The sequence below is a fragment of the Scyliorhinus canicula genome, chromosome 11 (assembly GCF_902713615.1).
Source record: "Scyliorhinus canicula chromosome 11, sScyCan1.1, whole genome shotgun sequence".
Classification (NCBI taxonomy): domain Eukaryota; kingdom Metazoa; phylum Chordata; class Chondrichthyes; order Carcharhiniformes; family Scyliorhinidae; genus Scyliorhinus; species Scyliorhinus canicula.
The window spans coordinates 4,408,936-4,427,124 of NC_052156.1; the positions used below are offsets into that span (position 1 = coordinate 4,408,936).

General features: G+C 55.4%; 2 protein-coding genes across 2 annotated transcripts in view; one reads left to right on the forward strand and one right to left on the reverse strand.

Moving 5' to 3' along the window:
- Positions 1 to 11,106, reverse strand: part of LOC119973633 (phosphatidylinositol 4,5-bisphosphate 3-kinase catalytic subunit gamma isoform-like) — a 43,413-nt gene extending 32,307 nt beyond the window's left edge. The window contains exons 1-4 of the mRNA XM_038812014.1: positions 11,092 to 11,106; positions 6,038 to 6,103; positions 4,631 to 4,856; positions 970 to 1,064 (exon numbers count right to left, since the gene is read on the reverse strand). Coding sequence (XP_038667942.1) covers positions 970 to 1,064; positions 4,631 to 4,856; positions 6,038 to 6,103; positions 11,092 to 11,106 — 402 coding nt within the window. The remainder of the gene's footprint in view (positions 1 to 969; positions 1,065 to 4,630; positions 4,857 to 6,037; positions 6,104 to 11,091) is intronic.
- A 215-nt stretch (positions 11,107 to 11,321) lies between these two features.
- The window catches only part of LOC119973634 (solute carrier family 41 member 3-like), a 34,571-nt gene continuing 27,703 nt past the window's right edge, over positions 11,322 to 18,189 (forward strand). The window contains exon 1 of the mRNA XM_038812015.1: positions 11,322 to 11,399. Within this exon, the coding sequence (XP_038667943.1) occupies positions 11,322 to 11,399 (78 nt within the window). The remainder of the gene's footprint in view (positions 11,400 to 18,189) is intronic.

The window sequence follows — 18,189 nt, forward strand, 5'->3', positions numbered from 1 at the left end:
TAGGGGCTGGAGGAGGTGACAGAGATAGGGCGGGGTGTTGGGTCTGGAGGAGGTGACAGAGATAGGGAGGGGTGTAGGGTCTGGAGGAGGTTATAGAGATAGGGAGGGTTGTAGGGGCTGGAGGAGTAGACAGAGATAGGGAGGGGTGTAGGGGCTGGAGGAGGTTACAGAGATAGGGAGGGGGTGTAGGGGGCTGGAGGAGGTTACAGAGATAGGGAGGGGGGTGTAGGGGCTGGAGGAGGTTACAGAGATAGGGAGGAGGTGTAGGGAGCTGGAGGAGGTTACAGAGATAGGGAGGGTGTGTAGGGGCTGGAGGAGGTTACAGAGATAGGGAGGGGGTGTAGGGGCTGGAGGAGGTTACAGAGATAGGGAGGGGGTGTAGGGGCTGGAGGAGGTTACAGAGATAGGGAGGGGGCGTAGGGGCTGGAGGAGGTTACAGAGATAGGGAGGGGTGTAGGGGCTGGAGGAGGTTATAGAGATAGGGAGGGGTGTAGGGACTGGAGGAGGTGACAGAGATAGGTAGGGACGAGGCCCTGGAGGGATTTGAAACAACGATGGGAATTTGAAAACCCAGCTATTGCTGGGTCTGGAGTCAATGTCAGTCAGACGAGGAGAGATTTCAGCCAAATTGGAACACTGAGAAACCACAAGGACCAATCCACCAGGTGAGGCATCACAGATGGTCTGGAATGGGTTCCCTGTCCTGGAACTCACTGGGCTCAGAATCCAGGCAGGTGACAGGATGGGGCCTGACTCTCAGACACACGGCTTATTGAGTGGTGAGACGGGGTCGACTGGCGTTCCTGTTGTTCGGTTCCTAACCTCCAGATGATCAGGAGCGGGAATGCCAACATATTAACACCTTTAGGCCCATTGAGCAAGGAACAGGTCCCAGTGTGTGCGAGCTGGGTGCTGCTGTGCCACATTGTGTCGCGATAGTGTTCCACTCAGTGGGATTAGCCAGCTCACCAGGATGCTGCCGGCCTTGATACGGGGATCATAGGGAGTCAGGAAGTCCTGGGGCAGCTCGACGTTCCTCAGCATCTCCTGAACCATGCTGGTCGCTGCAATGAGAAAGGAAATGTCATCTTCACTGTAATGGTTACAGCCCTGCCCTGCTCACCTCCCCCACCTTTCACTTCTCCAAGTTGGCTTGGATCAGCAGCCAACCATGGGCGGCTAATTCTCTCAATTCTTTGCCAAAACCTCCTGGGTTTGAGATGCACACCAGCGACTTGTGCCCAGAGTGCAGTCTCACACTCCTAGCGCAGCCCTGAGGGGGCGCTGCACTGTCAGAGGTACTTGTCAGGTAGATCAGAGCTGAAACAAGGTAGACGTGAATGATCCACTGGCCACCATTTTGACCATGTAATCGTTTCCATCTTCCCCACGAATCGGTCCCTGTGTCCCAGGAATCTAGAGTTCTCCATCTTTCCAGGCGCTCATTTATCCTCCTATTTCTATACTCACTATGATGAGGAACTGGGAGGAATCCTGGGATTCCGACCTGGAGCTCCCACTTATTCATTTCTTTCCTTGCCCCATAAAACCTTTCTAACTTTGTTGTCAGTTTGGATATCGACCAGTTTGTGGTCGTCACCACTGTTGTATTATATTGTATATACTGGTATTACGGTAAGGCCCCTGTACTACAGGTACGGGGGTCGTCCCTGCCTGCTGGCTCCGCCCAGTAGGCAGAGTATAAATGTGTGTGCTCTCCGTACAGCAGCCATTTCGCCAGCTGCTGCAGGAGGCCACACATCTCTGTGTAATAAAGCCTCGATTACATTCTACTCTCATCTCATCGTAATTGATAGTGCGTCACAGTTATTATTGCTACCGCTGCTCCGAATATCCTGCTGCAACTTCCCTGACACATCCCTAATTAAATACACAGTCTGAATGTTGAATCCGCTCTCACTTCCAGATATCAACATTACACCAGTTCTCGCACACATTTGCTGTTTTGCTCCCTCTCTCACTCTCTCTCTCTCACTCTGTGTCTGTCTCACTCTCTCGGAGGGGGGAGGTGTGGGGTGGGGGGGGGGGGGGGGAGATATTGGGTCTCTTCACACCAGTTTTATCCCCAGGTCACTTTCAAGCATCAACCATCTGGAGGCTTGGTGAGTTGCTGCAGTGCATCTTGTGGAAGGTACACACAACTACCACTGTGCGTCGGGCGGGGAGGGAGTGCATAATAATAATAATCTTTATTATTGTCACAAGTAGGCTTACATTAACACTGCAATGAAGTTACTGTGAAAAGCCCCTAGTCGCCACATTCCGGCGCCTGTTCGGGTACGCAGAGGGAGAATTCAGAATGTCCAATTCACCCAACAAGCACGTCATTCAGGAGGAAACGCACGCAGACACGGGGAGAACGTGCAGAGACTCTGCACAGACACTGACCCAAGCCGGGAATCGAACCTTAGTGCTGTGAAGCAACTGTGCTACCCGTGCTGCCCCTATGTTTGTGAACGGGGTGCCAATCAAGCGGGGCTGCTTTGTCCTGGAAGGTGCCGAGCTTCCTGGCTGTTATTGGAGCTTCGCTCATCCAGGCAAGTGGAGCGAGACCTGAAACCGTGACTTTGCCTCTGAGGTGGGGGTGGGGGTGGGGGTGGGGCTGGGGGGGGGGCGGGGGGGGGGGCTACAGGGGCGCCGACTTTCAGCAAAGGCTGAATTGATGAATGTAAACCAAGTGGCTGGGTGAGAATGGGATGACACAGCTACCAAATAGGTCCCATACATAGAGCCAAAATAGAAAATAGGAGCAGGAGGCCATTCAGCCCTTCGAGACTGCTCTGCCATTCATTATGGCCATGGCTGATCATCCAACGCAATACCCTGATCTCGTCTTCCCACCATATCCTTTGATCCCTTCATCCCTAAGAGCGATATCTAATTCCTTCTTGCAATTACTCAACGTTTTGGCCTCAACTACTTTCTGTGGGAGCGAATTCCACAGATTCACCACTCTCTGGGTGAAGAAATTTCTCCTCCCCTCAGTACTCAAAGGTTTACCCCTTATCCTCAAACTACGGCCCCTAGTTCTGGACTCCCCACCATCGGGAAAGTTCTTTCAGAATCTACCCTGTCTAATCCTGTCAGAATTATCTATGAGGTCCCCTCTACTCCAATGAATATAATCCTAACCGATTTAGTCTCTCCTCCTATGAGTCCCACCATCCGAGAAATCAGCCGGGTAAACCTTCGCTGCACTCCCTCCATAGCAAGAACATCCTTCCTCAGATAAGGACACCAAAACTGTACCCAATACTCCAGGTGTGGCCTCACCAATACAATTGCAGTAAAACATCTCTATTCCTATACCCAAATCCTCTCGCTATGAAGATATACTTACCGTTTGCCTTCTTTACTGCCTGCTGTACCTGCGCGCTTACTTTCAGCGACTGATGCACGAGGACACCAAGGTCTCGCTGAGTATCCGCCTCTCTCAATTTACACCCATTCAAATAATAATCTACCTTCCTGTTTTTTCTACCAAAGTGGATAACCTCCCATTTATCCACATTATACTGCATTTGCCGTGCATGTACCCGCTCACTCAGCCTGTCCGAATCCCACTGAAACATCTCTGCATCCTCCTCACAGCTCACCCTCCCACCCAACTTTGCATCATCTGCAAATTGGGAGATAACATATTATGTTGCCTCGTCCAGATCATGAATATATAATGTGAACAGTTGGGGTCCCAGCCCAGATCCCTGCTGTAACCCACTAGTCACTGCCTGCCAATCAGAAAAAGGCCCATTTATCCCAACTTTCTGCTTCCTGTCTGCTAACCAGCTTTCTATCCATCACAAAACATTACCCGTAACCCCTTGTGCTTTAACTTTACATATTAATCTGCTCTGTGAAACCTTGTCAAAAGCCTCCTGAAGTATAAATAAACCACATCCGCAGGTTCTCCCTGGTCGACTCCACAAGTTGCATGTTCAAAGAATTTTTAAAAAAAAATTTAGAGTTTTTATTTCCCAATTAAGGGGAAATTTAATGTGGGCAATCAACCTACCCTGCGCATCTTTGGGTTGCGGGGGTGAGATCCACACAGACACGGGGAGAATGTGTAAACTCCACACGGACGGTGACCTGGGGCTCAGTACAGCACAGTGGGGGTATCTACAACACATGGACTCCACCACATGGTTCAGGAAAATGGCTCAGCACCACCTTCTCAAGGGCAACTAGGGGTGGGCGATCAGTGCTGGCCTAGCCAATGTCTCTCATATCCCATATATTAATAAAAAAGAACAGAATGACATGACCACAATGACACCATCTCTCCGGGAGCCTAAGGCCTTTTTCCACATGGGTGAGTTGGGAAAAGGAGCAGATTCCTCTGGGCCTCAATGGGCATGGATGCAGCCTTGGAGTTGGTCGTAAACCTCTCCTTACTGTGCTCATCAGCCCGTCCCCCATCCCCCCACAAAATCACCCCCCCCCCCCCACTCTCTCCCAAATTTTCAGTTCTCCCATTCCTCCTCCCCATCTGCCTCCCCCACCAACACACCCGCCATGTTCCCTCTCCAGCGCTCCCTACGCTGTCCTCTTCCCAGGCCGGTGTCTGGGTGGACAAGCTGCTCCCTGAGCTTCCGGAGAAACTACTCACCATTGGGTGGAAGATCACTCTTTTCCGGAATGATCTTCTTGATCTCGGTAGCAACGTGGCTGAGGCTCTGGACCAGCTGAACCTGTTTGTGCAGACCCTCCAGTACGGACTTCCCACAGCCCATCAGATAGGCCTCCAAGATCACAGCGAAACGGTCACAGAAATAGGGAGAACCGGTCACCTCACATCGCAGGTACCAGAAAAAGAAATGGCCAATTCGCTTACTCTGCAGGGACACAGGGCATTCAGGCATCAGAGAGTTGGACAATGCATTGATTCGGAAATCTCTCTGTAACCCCATCAATTACTGTATTGCTAAATCGGCTTGTAATGCCCCTCATGTATTCAAGTCACATTCCAGAGACTGGTCACACTGTCAGAGGGTCAGTACTGAGGGAGTGCTGCACTGTCAGAGGGTCAGTACTGAGGGAGTGCTGCACTGTCAGAGGGTCAGTACTGAGGGAGCTCCGCACTGTCAGAGGGTCAGTATTGAGGGAGAGCTGCACTGTCAGAGGGTCAGTACTGAGGGAGTGCCGCACTGTCAGAGGGTCAGTACTGAGGGAGTGCCGCACTGTCAGAGGGTCAGTACTGAGGGAGCCGCACTGTCAGAGGGTCAGTACTGAGGGAGTGCCGCACTGTCAGAGGGTCAGTACTGAGGGAGTGCCGCACTGTCAGAGGGTCAGTACTGAGGGAGTGCCGCACTGTCAGAGGGTCAGTACTGAGGGAGTGCCGCACTGTCTGAGGGTCAGTACTGAGGGAGTGCCGCACTGTCAGAGAGTCAGTACTGAGGGAGTGCTGCACTGTCAGAGGGTCAGTACTGAGGGAGTGCTGCACTGTCAGAGGGTCAGTACTGAGGGATGCTGCACTGTCAGAGGGTCAGTACTGAGGGAGTGCTGCACTGTCAGAGGGTCAGTACTGAGGGAGTGCTGCACTGTCAGAGGGTCAGTACTGAGGGAGTGCTGCACTGTCAGAGGGTCAGTGCTGAGGGAGTGCTGCACTGTCAGAGGGACAGTGCTGAGGGAGTGCCGCACTGTCAGAGGGTCAGTACTGAGGGAGTGCCGCACTGTCAGAGAGTCAGTACTGAGGGAGTGCCGCACTGTCAGAGGGTCAGTACTGAGGGAGTGCTGCACCACCCCTGTGGTACAGGATCAATACTTATCCCTCAATTAAAGTGATTCAAATAGATAATTCCATTGCTGTTGTTGGGCCTTGCTCTGCACAAACTGGCTGCCTTGTGTCCTCCGCCACAGCAGCCATTGCACTTTAGAAAAGGACTTTATCGGCAGCTGGCGAGTTGGTGAAAGGTTGAATTAATGTTTGAGATGTGAGTGAGGAGCTGCTGTGTGGACAGTGTTGAACGTGGAGATGTTATTCCACTCAGGTCACTGAGTTTTTCTTGACACTCACCCCCAATGCGCACCGAATAAGAAATCTCGCTAAAGCACTGTCGTGGTACGGTTCAAACTTCAACGCCTGAGGAAAGAGACAACAAAACAACAGCTGAGAAAGCAGTGTGATTGGCGGCCTCTCTCTCTAACCCTGCACGCTGGCACCAAGTCCCAGCACCCCTCCCGAAGTCCACACCCCACAGTTCAGAGCCAGGGGGGAGGGGGAAGGGAGGTGACTTGACCCCCATTCTCCCGGGTCGGGGTTCGTGACCCCCATTCTCCCGGGTCAGCCGCCCTCGTCAGGCTGGCATGACAGGCCGGGGAGAGGGAGGGGAGGGCCAGGGGGGGTGGCTGCGCTTCCTCAACACAATGTGTTGGCCCCCTCCCACCCCACACCTCATACCATTGTCTTCGTGGATGGGAGGATGGCACAGTCTGTCTTGAAGGAAGAACATGAGGGTGAAGGAGCCGGAGAGTTTATTGAGGGGATTCTAGAGTTTCGGCCTCAGGCTGTTGGAGGGATGAGAATCTGGGAGGCTTGAGTGGCCAGGATTGGAGGAGTGGAGGAGATTACAGAGATGGGGGGGGCGAGACCATGGAGGGTTTGGAAAACAAGGATGAGAATATTAAAATCAAAATGTTGGTTGATGGAGAGCCAATGGAAGGAGGCCAAGTTCTTTATTAATTTCTCACAGTGAGACAGGATAAAGTCACTCTCAGCTGTGGGGGTGGGGTAATTAATCAGCTCACTGCTTCCTGTGGACAGTCGGCCCAGTTCAGTTCCCAGTAAATTCAAAGTCTTCAGCGCGGCCGAGGGCAAATGGTGTGTGTGTGGTGGTATGGATATGAGCACTGCCATTGGTGCAGAGCACTGGCTTCCCATTGGCTCTGGCTGGTCATGTGCTTCTCGTTCGGGCCGAGGGGGGGGGCGGGGCCGGGGGGGCGGGGCCGGGGGGGGGGGCCGAGGGGCGGGCGGGGGCGGACGGAGGGGGGGGAGCGGAGAGGGCCGCCCTGGGGGAGGGCGGCCACCGCACATGCGCTGGTTGGCACTGGCCCAACTGCGCATGCGCGGGACCCGAGTCTCTGGCGCCCCCTAGCACATGGCGCCCCGGGCGACTGCCCGAGTTGCCGGTACCTTGGGCCAGCCCTGCTAACAACTAGCTGATTAAAGCCACAGTTCAGATCCTAAATGTGTCTTGAGTCGAATTGATGGTTCATCAATGTGCCAAATGACAGAGTGCCAGCTTGGAGTTGGTAAATGCGGAGTTTGGTGTGGTGGGCGTAGGAGGTGATTGTTTCCCTCTGCGATCTCAATTTTCCTCACCCTTTACGGTTGGTCCCATCAAGGCTGCAGCACATGGGAGCTCCTGGATATGAGTGTGATCCGGGGCAAACACTCAGCCAGTGTCTGCGGCTCCAACATCTCCGGCTCAGCGTCATTGAGCTGGAGGCTGAGCTGCTGCAGGCACTGCCACAACCCAGCGAGGGTCACATTACCTGGACGTGCTGTCAGGATAGGATCTTCTGCTTTGGAAAGTGGTCAGGGGAGGGTGTGTGTGACTGTAGCTGAGGCGGGTAGGGGGATCCAGAGGGCAGGATTTCAGAAGTGCTCGCCTCTGAAATTGTCCAACCAGTTGAGACGAGGGTGATGGGAGAATGTTGCAGGGGTCGGCCCTCGGACCTGAACTGGTTACAATCTATATAAATGGGGCGGGATTCTCCGCTATCCGGCAGGGCGGGCAACTCAGGCGCCAAGGGGTGGCGGAATTCTCTGCACCTTCAGGGTCTAGGCCGGCGCCGGAGTGTTTGGCGCCAAGCCAGCCGGTGGGATAGGGCTTGGTGCCAGGCCAACCCGCGCCAAAGGGCCTCCGCCAGCCGGCGTGAGTTGGCGCATGCGTGGGAGCGCCAGCGTGTGCTGGTGTCGTCCCAGCGGATACGCAGGGGGGGGGTTCTTCTCCGCGCCGGCCATGGCGGAGGTTGACAGCGGCCGGTGCGGAGGGTCAGAGTGCCTCCCACGGCACAGGCCCGCCCACGGATCGGTGGGCCCCGATCGCGGGCCATGCCACCCTGCACCCCCCTGGGGCCATGCCACCCTTCCCCCCCCGGGGCCATGCCACCCTGCGTCCCCCGGGGCCATGCCACCCTGCGCCCCCCCGGGGCCATGCCACCCTGCCCCCCCCTGGGGCCATGCCACCCTTCCCCCCCGGAGCCATGCCACCCTTCCCCCCCCGGGGCCATGCCACCCTTCCCCCCCCGGGGCCATGCCACTCTGTGCCCCCCCGGGGCCATGCCACCCTGCCCCCCCCTGGGGCCATGCCACCCTTCCCCCCCGGGGCCATGCCACTCTGTGCCCCCCCGGGGCCATGCCACCCTGCCCCCCCCTGGGGCCATGCCACCCTCCCCCCCCCGGGCCCATGCCACCCTGCGCCCCCCCGGGGCCATGCCACCCTGCGCCCCCCCGGGGCCATGCCACCCTGCGCCCCCCCCCCCCAGGACTCTACAGGCCGCCTGCAGAGCCAGGACCCGCCGAAAACGGGCGGCCGTTCGGCCCATCTGTCCCCGGGGCTGGGGGGGGGAGGGGGGGCGGTGGGATCTGTCCCCGGGGGGGAGGGGGGGGCGGTGCGATCTGTCCCGGGGGGGGGGGGGGGGGATCTGTCCCCGGGGGGGGGGGCGGGGGTCTGTCCCCGGGGCTGGGGGGGAGGGGGGCGGTGGGATCTGTCCCCGGGGGGGGGGGCACCGATCTGTGGGCGGGCCGGTGCCGTGGGGGCGCACTTTCCCTCCGTGCCGGCCGTTGTAACAGCCGCCATGGTCGGCCCGGAACAGAACCCCCCCTGCGCCGACGCTGGGATCACGCCAGCTCACACTGGCGTTCCTGCACAGGCGCCAACTGGCACAGGCCGGTGGAGGCCCTTCGGCGCAGGTTGGCGTGGTGCCAATCCCACCGGCCCCGGCCTAGCCCCTGATGTTGTGGAAGATTCCGCACCGTCCGGGCGGCCTGACGCCGGAGTGGTTCACGCCGCTCCTCGCCGTCGGTCCGGGCCGCCCCGCCGGATAGCGGAGAATCCCGGCCACATCTCTGATAAATAAAACGGGTTAAAGGAACATGGGGACCAGGCAGGGAAGTGGATTTGAGAACAGGAAATGATCAGCCTTGATCTGATTGAATGGTGGAGCAGGCTCGAGGGGCTGAATTGCCGACTTCATCCTAATTCCTATGTTGATACGAGGGCTGGAGGATAGACGGCCATGGCACCATGGTACAGGAAACCATTCAACGGGAGGAGCACGTGATGGACGATCAATTGTATGAAAGACTCAGATTGGTACAACTGTGGCTTTATTGCAGTCAGATACGTGGCCTCCTGCTGCAGCTGGCGAAATGGCAGATCAGGAGGAGGACACGCATATTTATACGGCTCCTTGTGGGCGGAGCTAGCCGGCAGGGGCTACCGGCGAACCTGTAGTGCAGGTCCTACCGTACATCCCCTAATACAGGTGCACAGTGGTTCACCACAGTTCGCAAGAATGTAATGGTCGTAGGGGACAGTAGTGTGATGGGAATTGACACTGTTCTCTCTGTAACAAGGAGACAGAATCCCCGCATAGAGTGCCCGGTGCCAGGGTTCAGCACATCTGTTCTGGGCTGGACAGGAACTTGCAATGGGAGGGGGCAGGAGCCCATTGTTGTGGTCCACAGAGATACCAATGACATAGGTAGAATGAGGAAAGAGGTTCTGCATCGAGAGCTTAGGAGACAGGAAGGGACGGAGAAAGACAGAGAGCGAGAGAAAGAGACAGAGAGAGAGAGTGTGACAGAGAGAGAGAGTGTGACAGACACACAAAGAGAGAGAGAGACAGAGAGAGAGAGAGAGACAGAGCGAGAGAAAGAGACAGCGAGGGGCAGAGAGAGAGGCAGAGAGAGTGTGATGAATGGTTACTGTCTTATGTGGTAGTCGGTATTAGGGGTATTACGGTACCTAGGTTGGAGGTACCTGATACTGTAAGATCATTGGTGAAGCCTGCCTGCTGGTTCCGCCCAGTAAGGCGGAGTATAAGAGTCTGTGTTTCCCCAGCTGCTGCATTCTGTACCTGTGCTGCTGGGGGAAACATCTAGTTCAATAAAGCCTTCAACTGTCCTACAATCTCACTTCGGGTGTTATTGATCGTGCATCAATTTATTGAATTAGATTTGAAGAATGGAGCTCCGCATCAAGCTGGAGTGTCTGCAACGTAGCCCCCACGCAGCAAACTCAGCGGCGACCTTTAAACACTGGCTGGCGTGTTTCAACGGATACCTCAGGACGGCCACAACTATACCCACGGAGGACCAGAAACTGCAAGTTCTCCACTCAAGGGTGAGCCCAGAAATCTACACGTTCATCAAGGACGCGGACGGTTTCGCGGCCGCGATGACCCTGTTGAAAGGGACACTACATCCGCCCAGTAAACCAGGTTTATGCCCGACATCGTCCAGCTACCAGACGACAAATCCCGGGGGAATCGCTAGATGAATTCTACCGTGTATTGATAGTACTAGGTAGGGACTGTGACTGTCCGCAGGTTTCAGCCAACGACCACTCCGAACCCTTAATCCGGGACACCTTCGTTGCAGGTATGCTGTCCTCTCAGATTCGCCAGCGGCTGCTGGAAAAGAGGACGCTGAGTCTCAAGGAGGCACAGACCCTCACAAGCTCCTTAGACGTAGCCTCCCGCAACGCCCGAGCGTGTGCCCCTGACCGCGCGGTATCCCCATGGGCAGCGTGGACCCCACCCGCAGCCGATTCCGACGCATCCCCCAACCCCCCACAAGCGTGTGCCGTGCGGCTGCCAGGCAACCCCGGGAGGCCCCGATGTTATTTTTGGGGGCAAGCCAAGCACCCCCGGCAACGCTGCCCGGCCCAATCCGCAACTTGCAAGGGCTGTGGGAAGAAGGGGCATTTTGTGGGGGTATGCCTGGCCCGGGCAGTCGCCGCTGTCCCCGGGGGCGAACCGGGGCTGCCGCCATTCCCCTCCTTGCAGGCCACGTCCGCCCATGGGCGCCGCCATCTTCGATCCCGCGGGCCACGTACTGACCCCGGGCGCCGCCATCTTGTCCCCCGGAGACCACGTGCGATTCATGGGCGCCGCCATCTTGCCCACCCCCGGCCATGTGCGATTCATGGGCGCAGCCATCTTGGCTGGAGTCTCAAGACCCCGATTCGGATGACCGCACACCGCCTGAGGAAATCCATCAGCTTCTGCCAAGACTCGCCTCAGTGACACTGGACCAGTCTCGGCCCTGAACTCTTTTGACCGCTACGACGATGGTGCCCATCAATGGAGACAAGACATCCTGCCTGATCGACCCCGGGAGCACAGAGAGCTTTATACTCCCGACCATGGTAAGGTGCTGCTCCCTCCCTATACACCCAGTTAACCAGAGAATCTCCCTGGCCTCCGGGTCTCACTTAGTAGAGATCAAAGGGGTACTGCGTCGCTAACCTCACAGTCCAGGGAACAGAATTTAAGAATTCCCGGTTGCAAACCTGTAGCCACCAGGAGCAGGCGGTACAGTGCCCAGGATCGGACCTTCATCAGGTCGGAAGTCCAGTGGTTACTGAAGGAAGGTATTATCGAGGCTAGCAACAGCCTCTGGAGAGCACAAGTGGTGGTAGTACGGTCCTTGGAAGAGAAACAGATGGTCGTGGACTATAGCCAGACCATAAACCGCTTCACGCAGCTCGATGCGTACCCCCTTCCTCGCATAACAGAAATGGTCAATCAGATCGCCCAATACCGGGTATTTTCCACTGTCGATCTCAAATCCGCCTACCACCAGCTCCCTATCTGAACGAAAGACCATCCCTATACTGCCTTCGAAGCAGCCGGCCGACTCTTCCACTTCCTCAGGGTCCCCTTCGGCGTCACAAATGGGGTCTCCGTCTTCCAGAGGGCGATGGACCAAATGGTGGACCAGTACGGCTTGCGGGCTACATACCCGTACTTGGACAATGTCACCATCTGCGGCCATGATCAGCAGGGCCATGATGCAAACCTTGAAAAGTTCCTCCAGACCGCCCGAGCCCTCAACCTGACCTATAACAAGGAAAAATACATTTTCCACACAACCCGTCTAGCCATCCTCGGCTACGTCGTGGAAAACGGGGTCCTAGGTCCTGACCCGACCGCATGCGCCCCCTTAAAGAACTCCCCCTCCCCCGTAGCCTCAAGGCACTCAAACGGTGCTTGGGGCTTTTCTCCTATTATGCCCAGTGGGTCCCCAAATATGCGGACAAAGCCCGCCCACTCATAAAGACCACGACTTTTCCCCTGATGGCTGAGGCCCGGTCGGCTTTCAGCCGTAACAAGGCCGACATCATCAAGGCCGCTATGCACGCGGTGGACGAAACCATCCCTTTCCAGGCAGAGAGCGATATGCGTCAGACATCGCCCTGGCTGCTACCCCCAACCAGGCAGGCAGGCCAGTGGCATTCTTCTCCCGGACCCTCACCACCTCCAAGATTCGGCACTCTGCAGTCGAAAAGGAGGCACAAGCCATTGTGGATGCCGTGCGGCACTGGAGGCAATAACTAGCCGGTAGGAGGTTCACCCTCACGCACTGCGCAGCATCTTCACCCTGTTTGGTTTCCCCGCTTATATCCACAGCGACCGGGGTACATTGTTCATAAGCGATGAGCTGCGTCGGTTACTGCTCAGCAAGGGCATTGCCTAGAGCAGGACGACGAGCTATAACCCGCGGGAAAACGGGCAAGTGGAGAGGGAGAACGGGACAGTTTGGAAAGCTGTCCTCCTGGCCCTACGGTCACAGAGTCTCCCTATCGCCCGCTGGCAGGAGGTCCTACCCGATGCCCTGCACTCCATTAGGTTGCTCCTCTGTACGGCCACGAATGAGTCCCCTCACAACCACTTGTTTGTCTTCCCTAGGAAGTCCATCTCCGGGATCTCGCTTCCACCTTGGCTGACGACTCCGGGACCTGTTCTTCTCCGGAGGCACACGAGAAGCCATAAAACGGATCCCCTGGTCGAGAGGTCCGTCAGCTACATGCAGACCCCCGATATGCCTACGTCCAGCACCCTGACGGCAGGCAAGACACGGTTTCCCTCCGGGATCTGGCACCTGCTGGTTCCCGTACCACAGACGCCCCCCCTCTCATGGTTTCCTTGCGGGACCTGGCACCCACTGATGCCCCCCCCCCCCCCCCCCCCCCCCCCCCCCGGTCCGCCTCTCTGTCGGTGGACACCGACTGCGCGCTACCCCCTTCCACACCCCCCTCCGATGCCGGCACCGCTACCCCCACCCCCAGCTATCCCCCTACGCCCTGACCCCCACCCCGACCCGGAACAAAGCTCCGACCGCCGTGCTCCCGGATGTACCCTCACCAAAGACGCCCGTGTCCGCCGCACCACCGCCCAAGCTGAGAAGGTTGACGAGGACGATCCAGCCGCCGAAACGAACAGATTTGTGATCCCACTTCACCCCCGCCGGACTTTGTGTTTTTTTAAACAGGGGGTGAATGTGATGAATGGTTACTGTGTTACTGTACCCTCATCATCATGTAAGGTGATGTCCCCTTTAAGACCGGGCTTGGAACCCTGTGGGACTCCGCCTCCGGCTCCGCCCACCAGGGAGTTGTATATAAGGGGCTGCTCTGTATGCGGCACCCAGTAAGCACCCGTTTCGACACCATGCTAGTTCTCAGCTTATTAAAGCCTTCTTTACCGTTCTACTCTCTTGCGTCGTTATTGAGGGTACTACAGAGAGAGAGAGACAGAAAGAGACAGAGAGAGGGAGTCCTGGGCCCCGACCTGGACCGTATGCGCCCCCTCTTACAACTCCCTCTCCCTCATTGTCCCAGGGCCCTCAAGAGGTGCCTGGGATTCTTCTCTTATTACGCCCAGTGGGTCCCTCAGTATGCGGACAAAGCCCGCCCACTATTTAAGGCCACACTCTTTCCTCTGTCAGCTGAGGCGCGCCAGGCCTTCACCTGCCTCAAGGAAGACATTGCCAAAGCGGCCATGCGGGCGGTGGATGAATCCGTCCCCTTTCAGGTGGAGAGCGATGCCTCAGAGGTCACTCTCGCCGCCACTCTGAATCAGGCAGGGAGACCAGTCGGCTTCTTCTCCCGAACCCTCTCCGCTTCGGAACTTCGACACTCCTCAGTCGAAAAAGAAGCTCAAGCCACCATGGAAGCTATACGGCACTGGAGGCACTACCTCGCAGGTAGGAGGTTCACCCACATCACCGACCAGGTTGGGTCAGAAATAAATGTGCAAAACTTTAATAAGGGTAATCATAATGAATGGAGGAAGAATTGGCTGGAATGGTCTGGGGGAAAGAGTTTAGCAGTAAAGACAGTTCATGATTCACAACAAAGGTATGTCCCAATGAGGAAGCACAATTCCAGGAAGAGGATAAATTAATCACGGTTGGTTAACCAAGGATGTTAAGGATAGTATTAAACAGAATTAAAAATGTGGCAAAGCTTAGAGGTAAATCAGAGGATTAGGAAGGTTTTGAAAAACCAACAAAAGTGATAAAAAAAAGAGGGAGAAGATAAACTGAGTAAAGTAGCAAGTAATATAAACTTGGACAGTAAGAGCTTCTTTAAATGTATAATAAGAAAGAGAGAGACCAAAATGAACATCAGACTCTTCGAGAATGGGACTGGGGAACTAGTAATGGGAAACCAGGATGTGACATTATACAAATGTACAGCATGTGAAGAGTTAATGTTATGTTAAGCCTAGCCACTAGAGGGAGCAAAGGGACAGTACTATAAATTGCACTGGTTCTTATGTTAAGGGGAGGAGATTAGATTGGAGCTGAAGAAGATAAGATTCATAGTGTATTGCAGAGTTAGTTCAGACATAATAGTTATAATTAGTAGATGCCGTTAGTGTTAGTGAGTGTAGTTTAATTTTTACATGTATATTTGCTATTCAGAATAAGTGTCAAACTCAGATTTAGGAGTGTTAATAAAATTAGTTTAGTTCTTCAAAAGAGTTTTGTGTGTCTTTGTGATCAGTACGCCTTCCATCCAGGAAACTCCTCACAAAGATCACCACACACAAAATGGCAGAGGAGTTAGACAAATACTTTCCTGCCACCTTCATGATAGAAGATATGAACAGCATTCTAAATAAGCTAAATAATCAAGGACCAGAATGGGGGGAGGAAATAAATACAACAGTTTTCACTGGAGAATAAATACTTGGGAACCTAATGGGGCTAAAGGCTGATAAGCCCTCTGGATAAATAGCTCACATCCTAGGGTACTGAAGGAAGTAGCTACAGAGATAGTGGATGTACTGGTAATCATTTCCCAAGTATCCATAAATTCTGGAAAAGTCCCGGAGAATTGGAAAACTGCCAATGTAACACCTCGGGTGGGATTCTCCCCTACCCGGCGGGGCGTACGGTCCCAGTGCAGGGGAGTAGCATGAACCACTCCGGCGTCAGGCCGCCCGGACAGTGCGGAATCCTCCGCATCTTCAGGGACTAGGCCGGCGGTGGCAGGGTTGGCACCGCGGCAACCAGCGGCGAAGAGTCTCCGCCGGCTGGCGCGAGTTGGCGCATGCGCGGGAGCGCCAGCGTGTGCTGGCATCATCCCAGCGGATGCGCAGGGGGATTGGTCTCCGCACCGGCCATGGTGGAGATCCACAGCAGCCGGTGCGGAGGGAAAGAGTGCCCCCATGGCACAGGCCCGCCCACGGATCGGTGGGCCCCGATCGCGGGCCAGGCCACCGTGGGGCCCCCCCCCGGGGCCAGTTCCCCCCCCCCCCCCCCCCCCCCGAGGACCCCGGGGGCCACCCGCAGAGCCAGGTCCCGCCGGTAAGTACCAGGTCCAGCCTTAAACAGGCGGCCGCTCGGCCCATTGCGGGCCGGAGAATCGCCGGGGGGGCCTGCTGCCAGCTGCCGCCGACTGGCGCGGCACGATTCCCGCCCCCTGCCAAAACCCCAGCGCCGGAGAATTCGGCAGCCGGCGGGGGCGGGATTCAAGCCACCCCCTGGTGATTCTCCGGTCTGGCCGTGGGGTGGGAGAATCCCGACCCTGAATTCAAAAAGGGAAGGAGACAAAAAACAGGTAAGTATCGGCCAGTTAGCTTAATATCTGCCATTGGGAAATGTTAGAGTGCATTAGAAAGGATGTAGAGGCAGCGGCTTCTAATAGATTTATCAGACATGATTTTCCCATCGTGAAGCCATGCTGACATTTCCAAATACATAATAAAATCAAATAGAGTCAGCATGGCTTCACAAAGGAAAAATCATGTCTGATAAACCTTTTAGAATCCTTTGAGGTGGTAATGAGCAGGATAGATAATGGGAATCAGTAGATGTTGTATTCTTGGATTTCCAAAAAGCGTTCGATAAGGTACCACACAAAAGGCTACTTAATAAGGGCAGCACGGTGGCGCAGTGGGTTAGCCCCACTGCCTCACGGCGCCGAGGTCCCAGGTTCGATCCCGGCCCTGGGTCACTGTCCGTGTGGAGTTTGCACATTCTCCCCGTGCCTGCGTGGGTTTCACCCCCACAACCTAAAGATGTGCAGGGTAGGTGGATTGGCCACGCTAAATTGCCCCTTAATTAGAAAAAAATATTTGGGTACTCTAAATTTATTTGATAAAAAGCTATTTAATAAGACCAAGCCCCATGGTGTTGAGGGTAGTATATTAGTAGGGATGGACATGATGTGGAGATGATGGCGTTGGACTGGGATGGGCACAGTATGAAGTCTCACCATCAGGTTAAAGTCCAACAGGCTTACGGAGTGCAGCTCCGTCGTCACTCCACTGGGTCAGCATTTACTGTCCATCCCTGAAGGAATTTAAAGTCAACCACATTGCTGTGGGTCTGGAGTCACATGTAGGCCAGACCGGGTAAGGACGGCAGATTTCCTTCCCTAAAGGGACATTAGTGACCCAGATGGGTTATTACGACAATCGACAACTTTCGCCATCTTTAGACTTTTAATTCCAGATTTTTTTTATTGAATTTAAATTTCACCATCTGCCCTGGTGGGAATAGAACCCAGGTCCCCAGAAAATTAGTCGGGGTCTCTGGATTATTCGTCGATAATCGATAATTTTACGACACCTCTGCCTGCCCCTCTGTCGAGGGATCTAGACAGGTCAGGTGAGTGGGCAAAAACTTGGCAGATAGAATATAATGTCGGGAAATGTGAAACGATGCACCTTGGTAGGGAGAATAAAGGAGCTGAATGTTATTTAAATGGAGAGAGATGGCAGAAAGCTGCAGCACGGAGAGAGTTCGGGATTCTTGTGTATAAATCGCAAAAAGCTAGCCCGCAAGCTCAGTAGGTAATAGGGGAGGCAAATTGAATGTTGGCCTTCATTTCAAAGGGAATGGAGAATAAAAATAGGGAAGTCCTGCTATAACTATACAAGGAACTAGTTAGACCACACCTGGAATACTGTGAACAGGTTTGTTCCCCGTATCCAAGGAAAGATATACCGGCAATGGAGGCAGCACAGAGACGGTTCACTGGGCTGATCCCGGGTGTGGAGGGATTGTCTTGTGAGGAGAGAGGTTGAGTAGGTTGGGCCTGTCCCCATTGGAGTTTAGAAGAATGAGAGGCGGCCTTTTTGAGACATCTCGGATTCACAGGGGGTTTGACAGGGTCGATGCTGAGAGGTCGTTTCCCCCTGTGGGAGAGTCTGGGACTAGAGGGCAGAACCTCAGAGTGAGGAGGGGTCTCCCATTTCAGACAGAGATGAGGAGGAATTTCTTCTCTCAGAGGGGAGTGAATCTGTGGGATTCTTTACCGCAGAGAGCTGTAGAGGCCGGGCCGTTACCGCAGAGAGCTGTAGGGGCCGGGCCGTTACCGCAGAGAGCTGTAGGGGCCGGGCCGTTACCGCAGAGAGCTGTAGTGGCCGGGCCGTTACCGCAGAGAGCTGTAGGGGCCGGGCCGTTACCGCAGAGAGCTGTAGGGGCCGGGCCGTTACCGCAGAGAGCTGTAGGGGCCGGGCCGTTACCGCAGAGAGCTGTAGGGGCCGGGCCGTTACCGCAGAGAGCTGTAGAGGCCGGGCCGTTACCGCAGAGAGCTGTAGGGGCCGGGCCGTTACCGCAGAGAGCTGTAGGGGCCGGGTCGTTAACGCAGAGAGCTGTAGGGGCCGGGCCGTTACCGCAGAGAGCTGTAGGGGCCGGGC